Here is a 25,404-nt window from a genome sequence, read left to right as displayed (position 1 = left end):
AGGATCTTATATTGAAATAATGAGCCATACAAAGACATTATGAAAGATATTTATTATATTGCTGTTGTGGTAAAAGAAAGTAAATAGCTTAAATGATCAAAAATAGGAAAAAATAATTAAAGAAGGAAAAGAACATTTACTCATAGAAATGGTATGCAGCCACTAGAATTATGTTTCCAAATGAACTTTAAATATAGAAGAAAATTCTTATGTATCTAAGTAAGAATATACATACAAAAATTCAAAATATCTCTTAGCCGTAAAATATGTGTGTGTGTGTGTGTATACACTAATATTTGTGTCGACACACAAACCAGAAAACATTAAATGTGGTTATATATGGGCTATAGAATTATGGGTAAATCATTTATTTTCCCATGCTTATTAAATATTCTATAATAAACCCATGTTACTTTTAAATTAGGAAATGGAAAAGTTATGATCAGAGAGTTACCAATGTGGGACCTGGATGGCTCAGTTGGTTAAGGGTCTGACTCTGTTTCGGCTCAGGTCATGATCTCAGGGTCGTAAGATTGAGCCCCACATTGGGCTCTGCACTCAGTGCAGTCAGCTTGAGATTCTTTTCCCTTCCCTCTCCCTTTCCCTCTGCTCTTCCCCATGCTCATGCTTTCTCTGTCTCTAAAAGAAATAAATAAAATCTTTTAAAAATACAGAAGTTACCAACAAAAAGTAGCAAGAACATGCAAGCAAGAACAGAGTTCCAGTAGATGCAGAAATATCAAATTTTTAAATAAGACATTAACTTCACTTCCATGGTAGTTTTAAAATATATTCATAAAGACATTGGGCCTAGAAGTCACCTTGCATATGGCCCAGACCTAGTGACTCAATCCTAAGGAATAGAAGAAAGCAGAAGTGACAGTGTGTGATTCTGGGTCTAGGTCATATAACACTGTGGCATCCTCCTTGCTTACTCTCTTGGATCACGGGCTCTGGGGGAAGCCAACTGCCATGAGGGGGGCAGCACTGGAGAAAGGCCTGCATGATGGGAACAGAGACCTTTGCCAAAGTCAGCAACAACTGAGGGCTCCCGTCCGAAGCCAGATGAGTGGGCCGTGTACTGGCCCCCATTAAGCCTTCAGAGAACAGCCCTAACAGTTTGATTACAACCTCGTGAGAGACCCTGAGCCAGAAAATCTAGCTAACCCACTCCTGGGTTCCTGATCCTCAGAAAACATATGAGAAAAGAAATGTTTCTTGTAGTATGCTGCTAAATTTTAGGGTAATTTGTTACATAGCAATAGGTAACAGACAAAAATCTGTTCAGAGGCATCTTTGCATAATGTAAAAATATTAACTTTTGTCATAAAACTCTTTATCCTTGTTCTAGGTGGCTCAAATATTTCACTACCAGTTACATATTAGTTCAAATTCAATCCCAGATCATGTTATACTTATTAATGGTAGAGGACTTTTTGCATTCATCTTTGTATACTTCACTGTGCCTAATATTGTCTTGTGTATAGGATGTGCTTGATATAAATCAGTTGAATAAAAGACTTAGTGACTTAGTGAATCAATGAGTAAAAGAATGAGTGAATGAGTTCCATGAAATATTTTTTTCTAAAAACCTCCTGTATATAAACCTCCTTTTCACAAATCTGACTCAGTAGCTAAAGAAATATAGAATCTTTACTGGTTTCCCTGAATTTGGTGGTATATTTTATTATCTCTTGGCTATATGAAATATGCAAATATATTATCTCTTGGCTACCTGAAATATATAAATACATTATCTTGGCTATATGAAACAGTAAGGCAGTGTTGCTATGGAATTTTGTTTAGGGCTGTTCACACTGGTTTCAGGAAATGAAGGAGAAAGAAGCCCATTTTCAAGGCAGTTGATGAGGTGGAAAAGATGGCAGGTGTAACTGTTACGTTGCTCTATATCTACGTGTGAAAGGAAAGAAAGGAATAAGAGGCAAGTAGAACAAAACCCTCAATGGCATCCATTGGTCTTTTAAATAATAATAGCTAACACCTATTAGGCTGAGCCATCTGAAATTGTCAATTTAACCTACAAAAGCAGCAATTTCATATTACTCACACTAATAATACTTGCCATTTGCCCAGTATGTTTTAAGGTTTATATATATCAGCTGATTTAGTGTTTATTATAGTCCCACGAAGAAATTACCCTTTCAACCCAATTTTATAGATGAAGAAGAGAGCAAGCCATGGAGAGGTTAGGACATTTGCTAAAGTCTTTAGCAGAAGAGCTAGGTAAGATTTGAATTATGCTCCAGAGTTCTCTCTCTTAACTGCTATAATTTAGGATCTCACCCTAAACTATATTCCCTCAATCTGGCTTTCCTTATGTGTCCTCATTTGTAAAATGGGAATAGAAGTACCTACTTCAGTGGACAGTTGTGCAAGTTATAGGACGAATACTTGACACATAAAAGGTATCTTAGCTGCACTCCGCTTATTTGGACATGTTCTTATACATTAGCAAATTAGCTTCCAAAAGACATTTGTTAAGTTTCTATTGTATTTCATACATTGCTAGGTGCTACAGAGCATAATATGAACATACTAGAATCAGATAACTAATGAATTTATACAAGAGACAAACACATAAGGAATTATAACACTGGGCAGATTTCAAACTTCTGGTGTCACAAGAGCAGAGCTGACTGGTAATGTGATGCACAGGAGTCTAAGATCACATACTGTCCTAGAGACCAGGGAAAGTCACGGAAGAAGTGGCCCTGGTCAAAGACTAGAAACTGGGCAGGGTTTGAACAGATAGAGATGTGGTGGTGTGTGAGGTGTTTTAGGGGATGGTGAGTGATTTGGTTTGGCTAGTTTTAAGACAAAAATTCAGTAGTTGGGGGCAACAAGATCTCAACAAGGATAAGGATACGATGGTGAGTCGGGGCAGAACTCAAATCTAGACCATCCATCTCCAGCAACTGGGCTCTTCACCAGTGCATTAGGGCTACTTTGTCATGTCAAAGAACATCATTATCTGAAAACTCAATGCCAGAGAAATCCTCCTGAAGCACTCATTGCAAATTGTGGTGATATTCTTTTCACAGTGTTGAGAAGACTTTCTGTGAATAGTTAACCAAATATCGAGGTTGTCTCCAGTTAACCATTGACTCTGCAGCTAAAGCCTCAGCCTTGAAAAAAAATAAATAAATAAATAAAGCCTCAGCCTTGGAAGAAGTCCTCACATGTTCATTCAATTTCACATTCTCTACTGTCCATTGATTCTTTCTCTCATATCTCTTTTCCCTAATATATATTTGTAAACTCCTTTTTGTATGTGTGCTCTCTTCTTAAATTTTTAAATTCACCTCCAACCTCCTCAACCCATTTTTCCCGTCCCTCCACCTTTTATCTTTACCCTGTATATGTGATGCTGACAATGGAACCCAGGAGCCCTTAAATTTATTAACTTGAGCTTTGAATTCTAGTTCCAAACCACCTGTAAATACTAGGGCAAGCTACTTAACCTCTTTGCACTCATTGTGTTGGTCTGTAGAATGAGAAGGTTAATAATAGTACCTGCCTCATTAGATTATTATGAGTTATGAGGGTCAAATAAGTCTTTACAGGGAAAAACTTACAATAATATCTGGCACACAGCACCATGCTAATTGCTATTACTGCAGCCAGTGACAATAACAAGCCAGAAGTTAAGTCTAGTTACATGTCTTAGGACATTGGCTGTTACAAAAGCAGACTTACCTAGCATGTAGGAGACCATGCACGGCCAATAGGACCTATTCCTCACCTCAGTCATGACCTTTTGGAGCTTTTCTATTAACACAACGACTCTTGGCAAACAGAATGTTAAATATTTTCTTGATTTCATAATGTGTTCAATGCCATAGGGATGAGGCAAAGTCCTGATTTGTTCAAGACTAACTGATATGAAAGAAAGAAAGAGAGAGAAAAAGAAGAAGAGACATATGTTTTCACCAAGCTGCACCAGAAGGTAAACTTTATGAAGATAGGGATTTTGTTCTGTTCTGTTTGGTCACAAGCTCCTAGAACAGTGCCTTGTACCCAGCGGATACCCACTAAAAATCTATTGGATGAATAAATGTTGTAAGTGGTTCCAAATACCTTCCCAGTCCCATACTTCTTAAAAAAAAAGTCAAAGCAGTTCTAAAGGTAACTTATTCTAAAGCACATTCAATTCAGTTAACCAATAAGCATTTTCTGCAGTGCTATCGACAGAAGCTTCAGAGCTGCACTGGGGTCTTTTTCACTCTAGAAACCCAGAAGCCAGCTCCCAGCCAGATGTGGCAGCCCATTGCATCTACCTGAGGTTTTGAAAGGTCCCTTGATTTCCTATTTCTGGTGTTGCTTTTGAGAAGCTGAGAGCTTATGAGAGAAAGGAAGCAGGTAAGCTGGTTGTATGAGGATTACAATACAGAGATTTCTCTGCTAAGTAGAAAAGGATTCAGTGAAGCCCAGGCTAGTATCCTGAGTAACATTGAGTAGCTGAAAAATGATGCTGCTGATTTGTAGTTTCATTACTCGTGAAAAACAAAAGGCAGATCTCAGCAAAGACTCTATATTGACATTTTTCTGGGATCATTTGCCTCCCAAGAGAGACTGGCACTTTTCAATCAGTTTGGATCCCTGGGGGGAAAAAAGCAAATAAGTACATCTGTAAGAAAGAGAAAAACAAAACAAAACAAAACAAAACACCTGAACATCTATGATCCCCAAATAGAAAATCTTTAAGACTTACCTGTTATATGCCTGAAAGTGGCTTTAACATGCCCGTGGGTTAAGGTCTTAGGATTTCTCATGGCCTAGTCTTTGACCTTAAGGATTTAACTAACTGCAATACCTCTTCTACTCCCAGGACCTCAGATTTAGAATTTTAAAAAGTTGATTTTCCTCACAAAAATATGGGACCCTTTTGCTACAGGGTAAAAACGGACAATCTATATCAGTTTCTCTTTGCATTTTAAAACTTCCCAAGGCTAATCCCACACTAAATCATTGTATAATCAAGTGCAAGAACTCAAGAGGAACAAGACCACTAACATTGATCAGAGTGTCTCTACTGCCTTCATATATATTGGTGTTGGCCTCTATGTTAAGCCCATCAGTTTCCCCCAATTTTTACCATATAGTCTTTATTCAAGTAAAAGGCATTTGTGGAAGCCCACAGAGATCAGTGAAAGTTATTTCATCTTTAGTGAAGTGGGAATGGGAGCCCCTGAACTCCACCGCTAAGATTAGCACATACACATACACATGCACACACACATACACACACACACCCTAGGTGATGGATGACTTGCACTCCTAAGGGCTCCTAGCACCCTGTGGGACATGGTTAGAAGTCTATTAATTTAGTCCTTCTTCCAACCCTCAAACAGTACCACATCTAAATAATCTAGAGACTGGAATCTTTTTAAGTTTGCTTTTAAAAATAGCTGTGAACTTTAAACTATCCTTGTTTTTTTGGTCACCCATGACTTTTAAGAGTCCATCTTCATGGAAAGTTTTCCAATAAGCTTAACCTCAAGACCCTCACACTTAATCTTGTTCATTGGCTCTGAACCTAACACTAGTAGTGTAAGTCATATTTCTCCACATCCGTCCTTCCTGGCTTTATTTATTCCATAATTCCTCAGTAAGTTTCTAATTTGTAATGATAACAAATGTGAGGGCAAGGGGGAAGTTTCTGGTAAAGGTGGGGTAGAAGAAAGGCATCTGAGGAACAACTATAATAATGAGAAATGTCCTGCATGAAATAAGGGATGATAACTCTATATCTTGAGGCAAAGTCCAAGCAAGACTTTGAACTAGAAAACATGAACTCACATGATGGAATGCAGAGAGCACAGAAAAGAAAGAGGAAACATTTTCCTTACACTGACCCCAAATTAGTCACTCTGATTTCTTATAATCCTGGACATGTTGATAGACTGTTGCCATGTCACCCATCCTAAGATTTTGGAATAAATATTACCGATTTCTCCATATCCCTTTGACATGCTTTTCAATACTTCTTTCATTCTAGATACTCTCTGGACATAACAATTCACCACTGTCCTTATAAAATGTATTGTCTCTCATCTCTTCCAAAATCCCTGTGCAATAATGGTAAAATTATTATATAAAAAAAGAAGAAAGCCTTATTGATACTAAAAAGAAAAAAAGCAATGTAACAAATATTGATGAACTGCTAGAAAAAGAAAAAAGAGAAAGTCATCAGTATGACACTGACCAATATTTCAAAGTACAAAAATAGGAGCTCAGAATAATAAAATGGTGATATGTCATAGCAGTAAAAGAGCAGAAAGTCACTGATTTCTTAGTTGCTTATGCTTCTTGTCTGCTGCCCAGCCTGCTTTTCAAACATCCTAAAGATTCCGGCAGCCACCACTATCCTTTCAATAAACTGATCTTTACTTAGCCAGAATTTGACCCCATGATTTACACCTAAAGAATCCCTATTCAGCAAAAGCGCTGTGCAAATAAATAAACAAAATAATATTTTAAAATGCAAGGTCTCAGAAAGTTTATCTCCCAAGTGCCCATTTGGAAATAACACAAACATACATGTGCACGTATATGTTAAGAATGTAGCCCATGGGCAGCCCGGGTGGCTCAGAGGTTTAGCGTCGCCTTCAGCCCAGGGCATGATCCTGGAGACCTGGGATTGAGTCCAGAGTCGGGCTCCCTGCATGGAGCCTGCTGCTCTCTCTGACTGTGTCTCTGCCTCTCTCTCTGTGTCTCTCATGAATAAATAAATAAAATCTTAAAAAAGAAAAAGAAAAAGAATGTAGCCCAGCACAGGATACAAAATCAATGTCCATAATCAGTGGCATTTCTGTACACTAACAATGAGACTGAGGAAAGAGAAATTAAGGAGTCAATCCCATTTACAATTGCACCCAAAAGCATAAGATACCTAGGAATAAACCTAACCAAAGAGGTAAAGGATCTATACCCTAAAAACTATAGAACACTTCTGAAAGAAATGGAGGAAGACACAAAGAGATGGAAAAATATTCCATGCTCATGGATTGGCAGAATTAATATTGTGAAAATGTCCATGTTACCCAGGGCAATGTACACGTTCAATGCAATCCCTATCAAAATACCATGGACTTTCTTCAGAGAGTTGGAACAAATCATCTTAAGATTTGTGTGGAATCAGAAGGACCCCGAATAGCAGGGGAATATTAAAAAAGAAAACCAGAGCCAGGGGCATCACAATGCCAGATTTCAGGTTGTACTACAAAGCTGTGGTCATCAAGACAGTGTGGTCCTGGCACAAAGACAGACACATAGATCAATGGAGCAGAATAGAGAACCCAGAAATGGGCCCTCAACTCTATGGTCAACTAATATTCGACAAAGCACGAAAGACTATCCACTGGATAAAGGACAGTCTCTTCAATAAATGGTGCTGGGAAAATTGGACATACACATGCAGAAGAATGAAACTAGACCACTCTCTTGCACCAGACACAAAGATAAACTCAAAATGGATGAAAGATCTAAATGTGAGACAAGAGTCCATCACAATCCTAGAGGAGAACACAGGCAACACCTTTTTTGAACTCAGCCACAGCAACTTCTTGCAAGATACATCCATGAAGGCAAAAGAAACAAAAGCAAAAATGAACTATTGGGACTTCATCAAGATAAGAAGCTTTTGCACAGCAAAGGATACAGTCAACAAAACTCAAAGACAACCTACAGAATGGGAGAAGATATTTGCAAATGACGTATCAGATAAAGGGCTAGTTTCCAAGATCTATAAAGAACTTATTAAACTCAACACCAAAGAAACAAACAATCCAATCATGAAATGGGCAAAAGACATGAAGAGAAATCTCACAGAGGAAGACATAGACATGGCCAACACGCACATGAGAAAATGCTCCGCATCACTGGCCATCAGGGAAATACAAATCAAAACCACAATGAGATCCCACCTCACACCAGTGAGAATGGGGAAAATTAACAAGACAGGAAACAACAAATTTTGGAGAGGATGAGGAGAAAAGGGAACCCTCTTACACTGTTGGTGGGAATGTGAACTGGTGCAGCCACTCTGGAAAACTGTGTGGAGGCTCCTCAAAGAGTTAAAAATAGACCTGCCCTACGACCCGGCAATTGCACTGTTGGGGATTTACCCCAAAGATTCAGATGCAGTGAAACACCAGGACACCTGCACCCAATGTTTCTAGCAGCAATGTCCACAACAGCCAAACTGTGGAAGGAGCCTCGGTGTCCAACGAAAGATGAATGGATAAAGAAGCTGTGGTCTATGTATACAATGGAATATTCCTCAGCCATTGGAAACGACAAATACCCACCATTTGCTTCGACGTGGATGGAACTGGAGGGTATTATGCTGAGTGAAGTAAATTAATTGGAGAAGGACAAACATTATATGGTGTCATTCATTTGGGGAATATAAAAATAGTGAAAGGGAATAAAGAGGAAAGGAGAGAAAATGAGTGAAAATATCAGAAAGAGAGACAGAACATAAGAGACTCCTAACTCTGGGAAACGAACAAGGGGTAGTGGAAGGGGAGATGGGCGGGGGGTTGGGGTGACTGGGTGACAGGCACTGAGGGGGGCACTTGGTGGGATGAGCACGGGGTATTATGCTCTAATTTGGCAAATTGAACCCCAATAAAAAAAGAATGTAGCCCAGCAAAACATAAAATGCTCCAAGAAAAAAACATAGTATTTTAGAAATAATTCAATTTACCCAGGATCACATTAAAATGAGATCCTATGTGGACAGCCATGAATCAGTCCTAGAAATAACTAGATCCAATTGGAAGATTAAGCCAGAGGACTTTTTGAAATTTACTTTTAAAATAACAGAATATTCTATTACAAAAACTGCATTATTAAGAGCCTGAAACAGTTTAGTGGTGTGATGAAAGTAGATGCTTTATTTGCCAACACAGGAAAAGAAAGACAATTGGTAACTCTCAAAAACAGAAGGATATACTAGGAAATTATAGTCCAAATGTCCCAAAATGAATAAAAGTGGCATGATTTTCTGTAGCTTAGTAGGTAAGAAAGAGATTTTAATGGTAAATCATACCGTTGGTCAATCCATTTGTGGTATTGATGTAAATAATATTGCAGATAAACACACAATTAAATAGACTATTTAATGGTTTCCAGTTTTTAGCATCAACTTATGAACAAAGCATAAAAACCTTATATTTAATAAGCAGATAAATAAACTTAGACAATGTAGAAGTAATGGTATATACAGCTTTAAAAACAAAAGCTGGCAAGGAAGTCAAAGGAAGTTTAGACATATTAACTATGTTTTGGAAAAATCAATAGATGTTGACTGGAATTAAAGGGCCAAGGAATATAACATATAACTAATAAGAGAACTAAAAACACTCAAACAGATTAAGACGGCATTCACAGATAGGGTTCTTGATGTTAGTGTAAGTGCACTATATTCATTACGTGATTTTAATATTTTAAGAAACTATTAAAGTGATGCTGGTGTGGCTCAGTCAGTTACGTGTCAGCCTTTGGCTCAGGTCATGATCCCGGCGGCCTGAGATCCAGCCCCGTGTCAGGCTCCCCGCTCAGTGCGGCGTCTGTTTCTCCCTCTCCCTCTGCCTCTCTGCCCTGCTCATACTCTCTCTCTCATTCTTGCTCTTTGAAATCAATAAATAAAATATTTTAAAAATAAAAAATAAATAAAACAATGATGGTTATCACTAGGAGAACTAAAAGTGAAAACCTAACATTGGTTACCTTTTGGGAATGGGAAACGTACCCTGCTGTTCTGCTTGAGTTTTTACCATATTCATGTATTACTTCTATAATTTTCAAAGCTTGTGTAATGTGTTATAAGAAACTAAACATAGTAACTAAGAATGACCTGATTTACATAGGTTGGGGTTATCACGTTGCTTAATCTGATCTTTGTCTTTTTCTTTGGAAACACATCCGAGATTGCAGCAGCTCTGGGTCAGTAGACCCATCCAGTTGTTAAGTTCAGGCTATTTAACCAGCAGATCTTTTCACATGAACCTGTGTTAAATCATGTCTAAAAGTAGAACCTTGCTTTTTTTTCCCATTGCTAAATTTCACGTTATTATTTTCAAAGCATTGTTTCAACCTGCACACATTTCTGCTAATTCATGTTTAATTTCCTCTGTAGTATATTCTATTGGCTGATAGAGAAATATCACAGGCTATAATTATCGTTGCCACTGACCTGGCAAAGAGAATTTCTCCTTGGACCTGAATTTTCTCCTTGAACCTGCTGATGTCTACAATTTGTGTTATTATTTCATGAAATGTGAGATGCTTCTTCTTTGGATGATCCGAATTCACCCTGTATAGCTGAGTTTCTTCTTTTTTTCTCCTTTTATATATTTCGGTTTTACTCTTGCCCGCATTCCAACATTGACTTTAGTTCACCCTTTTTCTCCTTAGAATTTGGCTTGCTTCTCAAAATATGTTTTCCATCTTGTCTAAAATGCTTTATCCTCCCAATAGCCAAAGCAGGAAAGGCAGTCTTCAAACCTGCCCACTTTCTCTTTTAATAGGCAGAACAGGTTCACGTAAGTGACTATTATAATCTCAGAAACAAAAACAAAGAAAATGCCTGTAGGTCCCTGGAGCAGTTAGTCTTTTATAGCTAACTTGGAACATGCCCAGACTGCCAGTTGACTGAGTCTTTTCACTTCTGGGGTCTTGGTTGCATGGGGGTTCCTGGGGTATCTAGGTATTCCTCTGCACTATAGTCAAACCTAGACTCCTTTCATAAACACAGAAGCACAAAGACAAGAATTCTTGACGATAAGATTCTAAAATAGTTTGATCACCTATTCCCACATTTTTTGCTACACTATAAGATTATTTTTTAAATATTCTAGTCTTATCTTTATATTCAATACCTTCAAATTCTTTCCCTTTCTTTCATAAATGTTATTTTCCAATTGTTTCATTATTTCTGCTGCCATCTTTGGTACCAGCTTTACACTGAGAGTTGGGCCTATGAAAATATGAGGAGGGAGTTGGGGAAGAGTTTATGATTAGCCGCTTGCACCTTAGCAATGTGATTCTTAAAGTGGTCCTCAAACCAGCCAGCATCAGCAGCACCTAGGAACTTGTTAGAAGCGCAAATTATCACACCCCACCCCAGAATTACTGATTCAAGTGGTGAAATTGTAGGTGGGAAATTCTGAATTTGTTTTAATAAGCTCCGGAATTGATTCTGATGCACACTATAATTTCAGAAACACTGCCTTAGAATAAGCATACAAGGGAAAACTTGACCAAACTTTAGAGATAATGCATAATTACAGATAATAAGCATTTTTATTATCTGTAATTAATTCTGGCAAATTTTAATTAACATGATACATTCTTCAGAGAGCTGCTTCTTCTTCCTCTTTTTAAGATTTCACTTATTTATTCATGAGAGACACACAGAGAAAGGCAGAGACACAGGCAGAGGGAGAAGGCTCCCTGCCGGGAGCCTGATGCAGGACTCAATCCCAGGACCCTGGGATCAAGACCACAGCCAAAGGCAGACGCTCAACCACTGAGCTACCCAGGTGCCCCTCCAGAGACCTTCTATTTTCTCCTTTAATTTGGGGGAGAAATCCTAAAAGAAAATAGGGAAGGAAGGGGAAGGAAGGGGAAGATAGTTGGGCTTTTCAACCACTAAGTTAAAGATTGCTGTTAGGTAAAAAGCATGGGAAAAAAGCACACAGAAATCTTCCTGTCACGCTGTTCACCAATAATATTTTGAGCAAGTAGTATTCTTATTCAGGAGCAAGATATAAGCACAGGCCCTTCTTCAAAGTGTTGATCTATGTGGCTATGGGGTTGTTACCCAGGTGGAGACATGTTTTCTGAATGCTTTACAAAAAGCAAGAAGGCTTTAAAATAAACAACTAGACTCTAGCATAAGTGATGACTTTGATTGTGTATCAGCTAGTCTGGGAATCAGTAAAACTTTTCTGTAAGCAGCCTGAGAGTCATTTGGGGCTTTGCAGTTCAATACAGTCCCTGTCACAGCCATTCAGTTTGGCAATTACTTAATTCAGCTGTTGTGGACAGAAAGGCAGCAGTAGACAATATGCAAATAAATGGGCATGACTGTATGTCAATGCAACCTTATTTATATAAACAGGAAGTAGAGTCCAGCAGCCTGAGGGCTGCAGTTTGCCTAACCTTGACTAGACTACAGGTATATGATTTTTAACATAAACACATGTCCAGTTTAGCTAAATAGGTAAAAAAGAGCCATGAAGGTAATTAAGGCATTCATGAAAATTATTTCCTGTGAAAACATTTCCCTGGGCCACCACTAGACTTAACCCTGGTCCAAACCATCCCCAGCCACTTTTCTCTATAAAGGCTGCTTTATTATTTTTTTTCTTAACTACATTTTTGCATTCCTCTACTCAGATACTATAATCTACTATATCTGAGTTTCTGCTCTTCAAGTCATGTCTCTGGGAGAGCAGTTCGTCCTGGGGTCCCTGTGTGAATTTACATGGATTTTCTGTGCCACATCCTATCATGATATTCTTAGGAATTGAAGTCCTACAACTTAAAATGAAATCACTTACTTGTCAACTACATGCAATTAAATTAATTACAGAAAACAATCTGTGGGTAGTCAGTGTGGTGGGTGAGCATAGATAGATACTCTTCATTGCTCTTTCCTCTCTATGTTCTTCAATCCCCATTCTTTTTTTTTTTTTTTCAACCCCTGTTCTAATGATCTTTTGGCCACTGAGGATATAAAACCCTTTTCACTGGTCCCTTCATTAAGCCCCACTCCATTCGATGACTATTCCTAACTGTGACCCCATAAATTTCTAGAACAAAACTACAGTTTTCCCAAAGGTTTTTAAACTGTTATTTCTTTAAAATTTCACTACATTTCCAAGGACACCATTTCTCTACAATTACCAAAGTCTTCGGTTCATCCTTCCTCCTCGCACCCCCAATCCTGTACATCTTCCACTCCATCTGGTGTTATGACTCTGGTATTCATCTCTATCTGTGTCAAACCCTGCTATTTTCCTCAACTAAACATAAATATTAACATATCTGAAACCCAAATATAATTGATTACACCAAGCCATCCAGACTATGATTTTCTTCTCATTCACTCACAATGGGAATGGAGAACGTATTGGTGTTTTAATTTCAGTATATCCTAAGTACCCTGAGAGAACAGAGAAGGAAATAGAGATACCAGACCTCTTCTCGGAAACACATTTCACTCGACTCTGCTTGGCAGCACGTCTCCACCAGGTGGGCAAAATCTGCAATAATTGATTGGAACTGCATCTCTGTCGCGTATGGTTTCTGCTTCACGAGATTGCTGAGGAGCCTGCATCAGAAAGGAATGGCAGGAAACACAAGTAGTCCCTGAGTCTAGAAGGCCACCTGGCATACCTGCCTTACTGATTTAAAGCTGGACACCCCCCATGCCTCCTGGTTGCTCCCACTCTGCAGCTGGGAAGCCCTGAAAATGCCATGATGTGTCCCCAGATTTCACACTGCCCATCTCCATCTCCGTGTTTTATCCAACACACTTTAATTCCAGCACATCTCTTTTACATAGTTCATATATTGAATTTAATTATTTTATACAATTATTACTAGGGTAAATATTTTTGTTTTCTATTTTTATTGCATTGGATGATAGATAAATTATACAGTAAATTAAATATATTTTCTTTAATAATTTGTTATGAACATTTATTCTGAACAACTGACTTCCAAATAAATATTACAAGTATAACACACCTGGAAGTTGAGGGTCCTACAGGCGTTATTAATGATAGGTCAGTAAACTAACTTGAAACTATAGTGGCTTGAGCATCATCATCTCTGATTTCTTTCACCGGAGTTTCCCCTAGAACTGTAGTTTCAACCACTTTGAATATTCAAAAATGTGACCTGGTTTCTGTCTCTCTAATTAATAATACAGTATTCCTGGGGATCCCTGGGTGGCTCAGCAGTTTAGCGCCTGCCTTTGGCCCAGGGCATGATCCTGGAGTCCCAGGATCGAGTCCCACATTGGGCTCCCTGCGTGGGCCCTGCTTCTCCCTCTGCCTGTGTCTCTGCCTCTCTATGTGTCTCTCATGAATAAATAAATAAAATCTTTAAAAAAATAGTATTCCAAATCTTCCAGTGTTATCTTCTCTCTCTCTCTTTACTGTTTAGACCAAGACAGATTTAACCAATACATTAATCAGCATTTTACTGTTCAACCAAAAACCTTTGCATATTCTTCATTTTCAAGTCACATTGATAATACCCAGTGGCCTTATTTCCACCTTGAATGGGTGTAAAATAAAATATCTCAAGGCTCTAAGTAGTTACTTCTTTATTTTTTTTTTAAGATTTTATTTATTTATTCATGAGAGACACACACAGAGAGAGAGAAAGGCAGAGGGAGAAGCAGGCCCCATGCAGGGAGCCCGATGTGGGACTCAATCCTGGGACCCCAGGATCACACCCTGAGCCCAAGGCAGGTGCTAAACCGCTGAGCCATCCAGGGATCCCCTAAGTAGCTACTTCTATGACAATTTAAACCAGAGGTCCAGTAAAATTGCAGACAGTAAATATTTTAGGCTTTGCCCGCAGAGAGGCAAAATGAAGGATATTATAGAAGTATAATGTCGTAAATGTATTGTATCTCGAGACAGAACACTCCAAACCTCTGCTTGTCTGGGGTGGGCTGCCCCTGTGGCAGGCGCAGTTTGTGTCCAGTTGCCATCAGCAGGCGAAGATAGAGAAGAGGGACCAGCCACTGAGGGAGAAGGTATGCCCTGGGGTCAGTGTCACTCTCCGCAGCAGCAGACACGCCCTCCTCTGCTCCTGGCTGTCTCAATGTGGGCAGCTGGTCTGAGCCACTTTCTGAGTCATTTGACTTCTGGACTAAGATGACACGATGACACCACCTTTTGCTGCCCATAAATGGCCAACAGCAAAGTCCTCAATATATAGGTGGCATCAGCTCAGGCACTTGGCAGCAGAGATCACGGTCACCCGTAGGGAAGGCAGGCATGGGAGCGACCTGGAGTCATGGGTGAAGCACACTGGGCCCTCTGAAGCTCTGAGCCTTGCCCAGTGAAGCAGTGCCTCAGAACCTAAAAATCAGCCACACCCAGCTGTCTACAGCATGCTGATCTCATTAAACAACAAAACAAGACATCCAACTTAACATGGTAGCCCACTGGACATGCCTCTTTGAACTTGCCATTTCAACTCTACCCTCTCCCACCACCCGCAATGCTCACACCCCTACGCTGCCTTGAGGATAGACAAAGCTAAACAACAGAATGACTAAAAATATTAGCAAAGCACAAGCTAATGATTTCTTTTCAGAAACTGCCTCAAAAAAAAAAAAAAAACCTAAAAAAAAAAAAAAAAAAAGAGGGCTGGTTTGAAGAACACATAATTGCTGCCCCTTGGCTGCCAGACAGAGCTGAAAGAAGCAAAGAGATTTTAACTGCCTCCATGTTTGCCTCTAATTTTATGTCCTAGGAATATAGGAGAGAAAATCAGATATGGGAACAAAGACTCATGTGCAAAAATGCTCATTGTCACAATGTATAATGGGTAGAGATTGAAAACAATTTTCACGTCCAATAATTAGGAATGGCTAAATTCATTATGGTACCCAGATGGTGGAATATTACATTGCCATTGAATGTGATTTTGAAGAAAAATTGGTGACCAAAATGTATACGTTATAATTTTTAAAAGCTATATTAGAAAATAATGGCAAAAGCCAACATCATTTGAGTGTACTGATATTTAATGTGATCCAGGCAATGTGCTGAGAATTTATAAATATTATGCCATGTAATACTGTCTTCTACCTTTTTAATAAGGCTCTATGTCATCTCCATTTTACATTAGTAATGGTGATTTCAGACCTCCTGGGAATATTATAGTTCAGGGCGTATATAGCAAACCAGTGAGGTCAGTCTTCCTCCTAGAATGCCTGAGGATTGGGAACCACTCGGGAGGACTCCTCCTGAGACAGAAATCAGCCTCACAGACTTCCATCGGATAAGAAAGGTCAGCGGAAGACAAGAATGACTCCTTGGTTCCCCAACTGAGCCTTCATTAGACTCATTTCTGAGTTATATAGGACCAGGATGACTTAGAAAATTTGCCGAAAGAGAACTTTCACTTGAGTCCTGCCAACCATGGAGACGCACACAAACTGCACTGCCCTAGTACCCCCTGAAAGTGTATGATCTTGGGGTCAGGGGAAAGGGACTATTTCCTTTTTAGGACAAAACATAATGCAGCTTTGTCATTTCAAGGGATCCGGTCTGCAGCTGAGCAGGAGAGAGCAGCACCTGGAGGGCATGAGTGTTCCCAGCAGCCCAGGAGTGGTGCCAGGGAAAGCATGCTTGGGGAATTACAGAGGGTGAAGGGAGTTTCATAAGCTCTCCCCTAAGGACTCTAGGGATAATTGCTGGAACTGAAATTTTTGCATAAGCAGGTAGTCACAAGACTGTGCAAAAATAGTATTATTAAATATTAGAACCATTGACTAACAGGCAAAGGGCAACCGTGGGAGTGTGCACTGGTGTACATATGTGACATGGCATTGTATACATGTGGACAGGTATGTGACATTGTGCTTGTATACATATGTGACATCATATACAAATGTGACAACTACACCGATGTTTATAATGGGCACCTCTGCCGTGTTGGAGTAAAAGGGTCATGATTTCCTTCTCTCTTCTTTATATTCTCAATTTTCCGCAATGATTATGCATTACTGTAATAATAACATAAATTGATGTTTTAAAAGGAAATAGAATAGTATAAGGATTACTTTTTCTTTTCAACTGTTCTGTACATATTTAATCTTCTGATTAGACATAAACTTGATCCCACTTGAAAAAAAATGCTGTACTTGTTTTTAAGTGTCTCTATGTAATTTAAGTCTGCATGGTTCTATATATCATCAAACCAGTCTCTACTATCTTTGAATAATAATTATCTGTCTTTAAGAGACTGATTAGTAAAAGTGAGAAACACAGGCTATTTCCCTTTGGAATTTGGCGAATTTTATCTTAGAAAATATTTTCCTACAAAAACAATATTACTCCTGATGCTGAAATTCACTGTCCAATCCATGAAAGCATAGGATTGCTTAAGTCCCAGGCAATAGAAACTGTCATGGGTAACCTACACTGTGGGAATACCCTGTTTCCAAACATCGTTTGGGGCTTTTTACGGTCTGGCTTAGGGGATTCAGCACCGAAAGGGCAGGAGCTGACATGGGAAGGGGACAGAGTTTACTACCACAAAATCTGGACTTTTCTTTCCTTCTACTGTCATAAAAAGGGCACAAATTTTGAAGTCAAACTTACTTTGGTTCAATGAGTTCGTGTGAGGGTGGAGAAGATACTTATCCTCTCTGACCTTTATCTATGAAAAGAAAATGTGAACACCTACATTGCAAGGTATTTGTAAGGACCAAAAATAAGATATTAAAAGATTGAGAGTATAGTAATTGGCATTCTTAAGGCGACAAATAATGGCAAAGATAATAGTAATGGTGAATAGTTAATAATGGCACAACTTGGGACACCTGGGTGGTCAGCAGTTGAGCGCCTGCCTTCGGCCCAGGGCGTGATCCTGAGGTCCGGGGATGGAGTCCCTGATGGGGCTCCCCGCAGGGAGCCTGCTTCTCCCTCTGCCTGTGTCTCTGCCTCTCTCTCTCTCTCTTTCTCTCTCCTCTCTCTCATGAATAAATAAATATTAAAAATAAAATAATGACACAACTTGCTTCCATTTCAAATTGTCAGTTGCTTCCAACCACAGTCTCCTTCTTCTCTGACTCCCACAATAAATAGTACCTTGTCACAGCTTTTCTCCTACTTATTTATTTACTCATTCAGTCAATAATTGATGAGCATCTTTACAATTTCCCTAAGGATTTGAGCTGTAGATTCAACAGTAATAGAGAAACCTAATGGGAGAGGCAGGAAAGCTCCCCTGTCTATAGTCTCCTCTTTTCTCACTTATAAGTGGGGTCCAAATGCCTTCATGGCTTGGCCTCTCCCTAACCCTCTAGGCCCACCCCAGAAGTGTCTCTCCCTTCTCTCACTTATACCTCAGTCACACTGAATCACTCTGCTCTCCTTTTCTCCCTGCTGGGTGGGCTGGTGGCCAAATGCACTTCCCCAGAGGGACCAGTAGGGAGAAGACGAGCAAGACTGCTGGGTTTCCAGAACATCAGTGAGCAGCTGCTTATTTAAACCAGGAGAAATACCCCAATTGTACTGGAATAGGCAAGTGAAAATAGGCACTTCCCATTATGAGAAAACAGATGATCTGGAAGTGAGATTCAGAGCTGGGGTATCAGGAGCCATGTTATCTCTCCTTGGAACTCCAGATACAAAGACAGTCATTTCTACAACTGGGGTCTCTGCCACTTAGAAGCTTGACTTCCTCCCCCAAAAACTGTCAAACACTTGTGATCTGCTTGCAGGTGATTTACCTCCCCTGCCCACTTCCTCCTTCCACCACCCTGATCTCTCTGCCTACCAACCTGACTGCTGTTATTTAAAAATAGTTCTCTTAATTCTATTTTATAGCTTAAAAATTTTAATTTGCCTTTTAAAAACTTAAATCCCATTTTCAATTCAAAACCATCAACTTGTTTTCAGTTTTTCATTTCTATGATATTAATCTTTTATTTTCATTACATTTACCCACATTTCACTTAAAGTACATTCTAGTCATTCTAGTCTTTATTCTAGTCTAAAGTACATAGAGAGAAAAGTCTTCACATTTCAACTCAATATTTTTAATTGGATTTTTAATCATTTTGCTTTGAACTTCCATTTCCTTTTGATTGTCTCTGTCTTTTTACATGATCTCAACTTCTACCTTCTTTTCTAATTGCTGAAGTTTTCTTTTTCTTCCAGGAGCCCCTTCACTGTTTTCTTTCTTTGCTTGTCTTTGCGTTTATGCTGTGAAAGTCAGCCCGAATTACAAATGGATGAAAGTGGTAGAGACCCCTGGCCACTATCCCAGGAAGTAACAGGGATTTTTTTTTTTTTTTTCCAGTTTGGCCCTTGACTCCCAATATGGATTCTCCCAGAATATTCCAGAAATGTCTACATTAACTGTCTCTATGCTACTGCTTTCTCCATACAGAGAATATAGTGAATTCACTAGGACAAGGATAATTCCTAATATTTCATGCTTTTTATTTTTTAGCCCTTAGCTAGGGGCTCAGCGTTTGTTTGTTTGTTTGTTTGTTTGTTTGTTTGTTTGTTTGTTTTGAGAGAGAGAGAGAGAGTGCCAATGCATGTGAACAGGAGGGGAGGGGCAGAAGGAGAGGGAGAGAGAATCTTAAGCAGGCTCCACACTCAGCACAGAGCCCTACTGAGGGTTTGATCTCACAAGCCTGAGATCACGACCTGAGTTGAAATCAAGAGATGGACACTTAACCTACTGAGACCCCAAGTGCCCCAAGAACTCAGTGTTTTAAAAATTATAACCAATATTATAAGCCCTTGATTAGGGCACACTAGAAGCTGTATGTTGATAGTTAAAGCATATGTGCCTTGAGCCAGGTAGCTTGGGTGAAAATTCTACCTCAACGACCTATTTACCTGTTGTGTGATCTAATACCAAGTCTTCTTGCCTTCTGAGCCTTGGTTTCCTTACAATTAAAATGGCATACAATGTTATCTACCTCATAAATTTGTGGTATTTGGTGAGTTGCCATATATAGAGCAGTACCTAGCTATGCCTGGAGAACTTCCTCAAGAGAAAGCAAACCTGCACAATAGAAGTGACAGAGACCTCATTTTCCTATGTTCTCACATTAAGCCTGAGCTAACGAAAGAATGGCTAGCTAAATGTTAACGATGGTCCTTGGGTGTTTATTGGGAAGTGTCAACATCTAGTTTGTGGTTGGCTCACCTTGGGACTGCAGAAAGGATTCCAAGGGTCAGTTGGCTTAAGAATTGCAAGTGCTATGGTAAAACAGAGCAAGCAACAGCCTGTGCTTGCTGCCCACGAGTAAATGGATGTTCCAGAGGCAACAAAAACTTTGCCTCACTTGGAAAGATGATATTGTTGGATGAGTAATATTGAGATCCTGCAAGTGGATATTGTAGAGTAAATAAATTAATTACAAATATAGTAGGCTACCAATTCTAACGATCCTGGGGGAGAAAGAACAATGAGGACTAGAGCTCACTTGCTTTCTCCTAAGGACAGGCTCAGGGGCACTATAAGGAATCACCCCACCATTGGGGGTTGGAGCACTTTCAATGCATGCTGCTGATTCAGGGAAAACCAAATTTCACCCTTTGGCTTTTCCTAGAACAGTCACCTTTGGTCAACTCCAGATGGGGCCTCTAACATCATACTCATCAGAAGCAGAATTCATTCCAGGGGAAAATGCCTGGACCATGGGAGTATCTTGGCTCCAAGCTCAGGAGCAGAATAGGGATAAAAAGATGGGTGATTTGATGCCACTAAGAAAGGCAGTCCTTAGGTCTGCAGCAGCAAACAAGTAGCCTCTTTTCTAAGACCTGACAATAAGTGTTCCGTTCAATCCATCTATGCAGGAGTGGAGAGAATTGGAAAAAAGGCCAACAACCATCTGTGAGATCTTAATCACCTCATGCTCTCAGTGGCAAAGGGCAAATCAGCTGCCTACAGTTGGGTGTGCTGATTTGCTACTTCTACAGCCAAGCCCCTGATGCCTCAGTCACCTCAGCCTCAGTCAGAGTCTGAAATCTGAGCCTCTCAGGTCATCTGTCATCATACTGACATTTGTACATTCCTAATCTGACCCATCTACTGCTCTCCTGATCCTCTGTCTCTTTTGTAACTTGAGGCTTTCTCAAGGAAACGTCCCTATATCCACAGCTTCTCTTCTGAAGCTTCTCTTCCTCCGTCTTGCTCTACATGAAAACATGAGGCTCCCCAGAGGACACAGCTTCCCCCAGGACCTTCCAAGAGGAGCTCTTTTTGCTTGAACTCCACTTACCTTAGTATCTAAGTCTCCTACTGCTTCCAGCTTCTCTTCTCTGCATCCTCTTTTATTTTTTTATTTTTTTAAAGATTTTATTTATTTATTCATAGACACACAGAGAGAGGCAGAGGCACAGGCAGAGGGAGAAGCAGGCTCCATGCAGGGAGCCCGACGTGGGACTCGATTCCGGGTCTCCAGGATCACACCCCAGGATGCAGGCGGCGCCAAACTGCTGTGCCACCGAGGCTGCCCTCTGCATCCTCTTTTAAAAAAGCCATAGCTCCTTTGAGTACATATTATCAAACTCTAACATTTTTCATCCCTACTTATTCCTGCCACATAGAGAGAGTCTTATTCTCCCTCAATTCTGATGACTTCAGACCCAGTTAATCACCTCTCTTTCCACCATTTATAATTTTCTGTAGTTTTGACAACTGCTTTAATGATCCACATGTGGCAGATTGATTATAAAAAATAGACCCATTGTCCATCTTTCTCTGTATTCATGACCTTTACAATGTGACTTTCCAACTCTTTCTATCAAGAAATGAAGTCTTTTTCTATACCCCTTTCATCTGGGCTGGCCCTATCCTACCTTACATGCAGGGTCTCAAACGTGGGCCTCAAGAGACCTCCACACATCCACCTTCTCCCGGCTATCGTGAAGAAGCCTGGGTTAGCCTGCTGGGAGCAAAAAGATCGCGTGCAGCAGAGACAAAGCATCCTAGACAAGGCCATCTTAGGCCAACCAGCTCCCAGCTCACTTAGCAGCTGACTCTTGAGCAAGCCCAGCTGAGAATGGTTGAGGCTGGCCCAGGTCAACAGACTCTCCAGTCAACCTACATACTCCATTACTGACTTCATCCAGAAGCCCTTTTCACATAGATTGCATATTGGGAAACTCTGCTTAAATGTCTGGACATTGTATTCTACTGGCAACATTTCTGACCACTAGGCTTCAGTATTGGTAACGGCAACCAAATCAGAATAACACTTTGCAAAATAATAACATATTCATAAAATTGTCTAATTTATAAATGTTTTCATATGCATTATATATGTGTATGTAATATACACACACACTTACAAATGTTCCAAATTTCCCATTTTAGGAAAAATACGTTAGTATACTTCTCTGTCAATATTTTCTGATCAATAGACTTCAAAAAATGTTCTAATTGAGGAAACAACCCACGATAGCCATATTGCAAAACTGCAGAATATTCTCAATTCTAGTTGACCTTCAATGTAACATTTAACTGATCCATTCATTGCATAATACTTATATCTGGGCCCAGTTTACAGTTCTCTATACCGGATCCCTTGTTGGCAGAACAAATTAATGAACAAATTAAACAAAGATTCTTACTTTTGTTTTTCAGTTTGGAATTCCTCCTCCTGAGCTTTGCACAAGTTCTCTTTAAGGCTGATGACTTGGTCACAGGATAAAGGAGGAGAAATGTAAGTTCCATCAACTTGCAGATCATCAAAGCATGGCTTCCTGAAGGCATATGAGTCATCACAGCAGTGGCCCACAGCAGCATTGATAGGCTCTGCCTCATGTCTTCTGCATAAAGCTCCAAGAATTAGTTTTGCCTTTCTCAGAAGAGAATTAAAATAAGAGCCATAAGGTTTGGTAATTATTTTTTTTCTTTTTTTTTTTTTTACTCCACAGAGAATAAGACTCCTAAGCATTCTCAAATTCTGGTTTCTACTAATTTGGCCTAGATTTCACTGTTTGAGAAAAAGTAGGAGTGTCAGATGCAGTCTGGTTCCCAGACTTATCCCCCCTCTTCCTCTCAATAAGCTGAGTTCACTTGGATTCCACCTCTACGTTCCTTCCCAGTCCAGCTTATAGACCAGTGTTGACTTAAGGTAGGAGTTTCTTATGCTTTTTTAAATTAAAATCAAGGGATCCCTGGGTGGCGCAGTGGTTTAGCGCCTGTCTTTGGCCCAGGGCGCGATCCTGGAGACCCGGGATCGAGTCCCACGTCCGGCTCCTGGTGCATGGAGCCCGCTTCTCCCTCTGCCTGTGTCTCTGCCTCTCTCTCTCTCTCTCTCTCTGTGACTATAATAAATAAATAAATAAATAAATAAATAAATAAATAAATAAATAAATAAAATAAAATAAATTAAAAGCAAGCCTCAAGTCAACAGTACTATTAATTTGATTCAAATGTAAAATTGATGAGTGGAGTTCAAATTAAAAAGCTCAAATCCAATTTGTTTCTATTTCTTTAATGAATACCTGTAACCACCACTGAACTTGGCATATGGTAGGTGCTTGATGAGTATTTATTGAATGAATGAATGAATGAATGAATGAATGAATGATGTAAGAAATTCTTGGATCCTATTTCAGTTATCTCTTTCATTTCCTTGTCTTCTTCTAGAACTGTCATCTTGCCTTGCTCCTTGTGTGTCTGATTCTTATCCTGATGCTGTCTGCAAGCCTGCCTATATGCCTTTCCAAGTATGACTACCCAAATTCCTGATCATTTATATATTTGGGGATAAAATAATTGAGACCAGTTAGCATCAACATTTCATGTATGAGTTTGTCATTTTTAAATGTACCAAAGAGATCACTTAAAAATAAGGTTTTAGGGGCAGCCCGGGTGGCTCAGAGGTTTACCACCAACTTCAGACCAGGTCGTGATCTGGAGACCCGGGATCGAATCCCATGTCGGGCTCCCTGCATGTAGCCTACTTCTCCCTCTGCCTGTGTCTCTGTCTCCCTCTCTGTGTCTCTCATGAATAAATAAATAAAATTTTGAAAGAAAAATAAGGTTTTAGGAACACATAAGTGTAATTGAAAGAGTTCCTCAAGAAAGGCATGACTAGATTTTAAAAATTTATAGTAAAATAAAAGGGAGAGAGAGCTAGGTGATTAAATTTTTTTAAAATCTGCAATCAAAATATTTTATTTTATCAGAAGAAAGACAAATTTAGCAGAAAGATGTTCTATCAAGAACATAAGGCAGAGAAATCTGTCACCAAACAAGAATTCAGTAGTGTTAAAAGAATACCACTTGAGAGAGATCTGGAAACTACATCTTGGAGAAATGAGCATACAGGGGTCTGGAGGGATGTTCTCCGTTGTGAGGAAGACATAATTTCTCATTCTTCAGGATAGCCTCGAAGAAATATCCCTTAAGACTATCCGTTCCCTTCTTCTAATTCCATTTGCACAACTAACCATATTCTAATTCAACTTCCTAAGTATTTTGATTCAGGAAGAAGTGTCCTCTAGTTATTAGGCCCAATTATTGTGCCATTGGAAAGACATTTCTCATTGTAAATGGACACACTGGTGTTATTCTAATAAATTTAACACTTGTGAGTTTGATGTGAGATAATAGAAAATATAAATATTTGATTTTTGACCTCAGTCAGCAAGCCGTGATCAGAAGCTTGGATTTTCAGCACCACCCTCCCATTCTTAAGAGAGGGGAGAGGGGCTGGCAATGGAGTTAATAATTGATTATGTATACATAAGGAAGCTTTTATAAAATCCCAACAGTATGGGTGTTGGAGAGCTCCCAGGTAGGTGAACCCATCCATATACTAAGAGAATGACACACCCTAACTCTGCAGGAACAGAAGCTTCTGTACTCAGGATGGTCCCAGACCTCACCTTATGTATCTCTTCATTTGGAAGTTCACCTATTTCCTTTACCATATGCTTTACTTATCTGGTAAATTTAAGCAAGTGTTCCTCTGAGTTTTATGAACTGCTCTAACAAATTAATCAGAACTGAGGATGTGGTCATGGGAATCTTAGATTTATAGCTGATCAGTCAGAATCATAGGGAGCAACCTGAACTTGCGGTTGTTATCTGAAGCGGGATGGGAGCAGTCTTATAGGACTGAGCCCTTAACCTGTGGGATCTGACACTATCATCAGGTAGATAGTGTCAGAATGAGTTAAACTGTAGGACAGCCAGCTGGTGTCACAGAGAATTGCAAATCCAAGAATTAGACCCTGGGGTATGATCCAAGCAAAGACTCATTGAGTCTGACACCACCACCATTAAGGAAGTAACCATCTTACCTCTGCTGCTAATCAAGACAATTGGCATGAGCTGGCCTAAAAGAAATTCTTCTGGGGATGGGAATATTAAGCTCTATTGAGAGATCACAGAAGCATCCAAAAACATGAGATTGATTACTGGAGATTAGGACTTCAAGAACAGGCAAACATGAAGTCATGGATGTACTTACCAAGTCCTCCATGCAGGCAAATTGTTGCTCATCTCTAAGAGGGCAACATTTGGTGGCAGCAGCTGCCATATTCTTCGTGAACATAACCAACTCTTGTGCAGATAGTTGTGGGGCCTTCTTAGTATAAAGGATTATGAGCCTGAAAGAATAATTTTCTCTTA

At 39.6% G+C, this 25,404-nt stretch overlaps 1 protein-coding gene across 4 annotated transcripts in view; it reads right to left on the bottom strand.

Annotated features, from left to right (window-relative positions):
• Positions 1-33: 33 nt before the first annotated feature.
• LOC482194 (alpha-fetoprotein-like) overlaps positions 34-25,404 on the bottom strand; it is a 53,325-nt gene continuing 27,954 nt past the window's right edge. For 3 of the 4 annotated variants that reach the window (XM_038556311.1, XM_038556313.1, XM_038556312.1), the window contains 4 exons: positions 25,244-25,382; positions 22,389-22,615; positions 13,234-13,366; positions 34-4,620 (listed from right to left, as the gene is read on the bottom strand). In XM_038556311.1, the coding sequence (XP_038412239.1) occupies positions 4,573-4,620; positions 13,234-13,366; positions 22,389-22,615; positions 25,244-25,382 (547 nt within the window). In that variant the 3' untranslated portion in view covers positions 34-4,572. Of the gene's footprint in view, positions 4,621-13,233; positions 13,367-17,387; positions 17,446-22,388; positions 22,616-25,243; positions 25,383-25,404 lie in introns of those variants that run through there. The other variant, XR_005369090.1, reaches the window with a different exon arrangement.

The sequence above is a fragment of the Canis lupus genome, chromosome 13, assembly GCF_011100685.1.
Source record: "Canis lupus familiaris isolate Mischka breed German Shepherd chromosome 13, alternate assembly UU_Cfam_GSD_1.0, whole genome shotgun sequence".
Lineage (NCBI taxonomy): Eukaryota > Metazoa > Chordata > Mammalia > Carnivora > Canidae > Canis > Canis lupus.
Note: the sequence above shows the minus strand (reverse complement) of the source record. Positions and strands in the feature narration are given on the sequence as shown.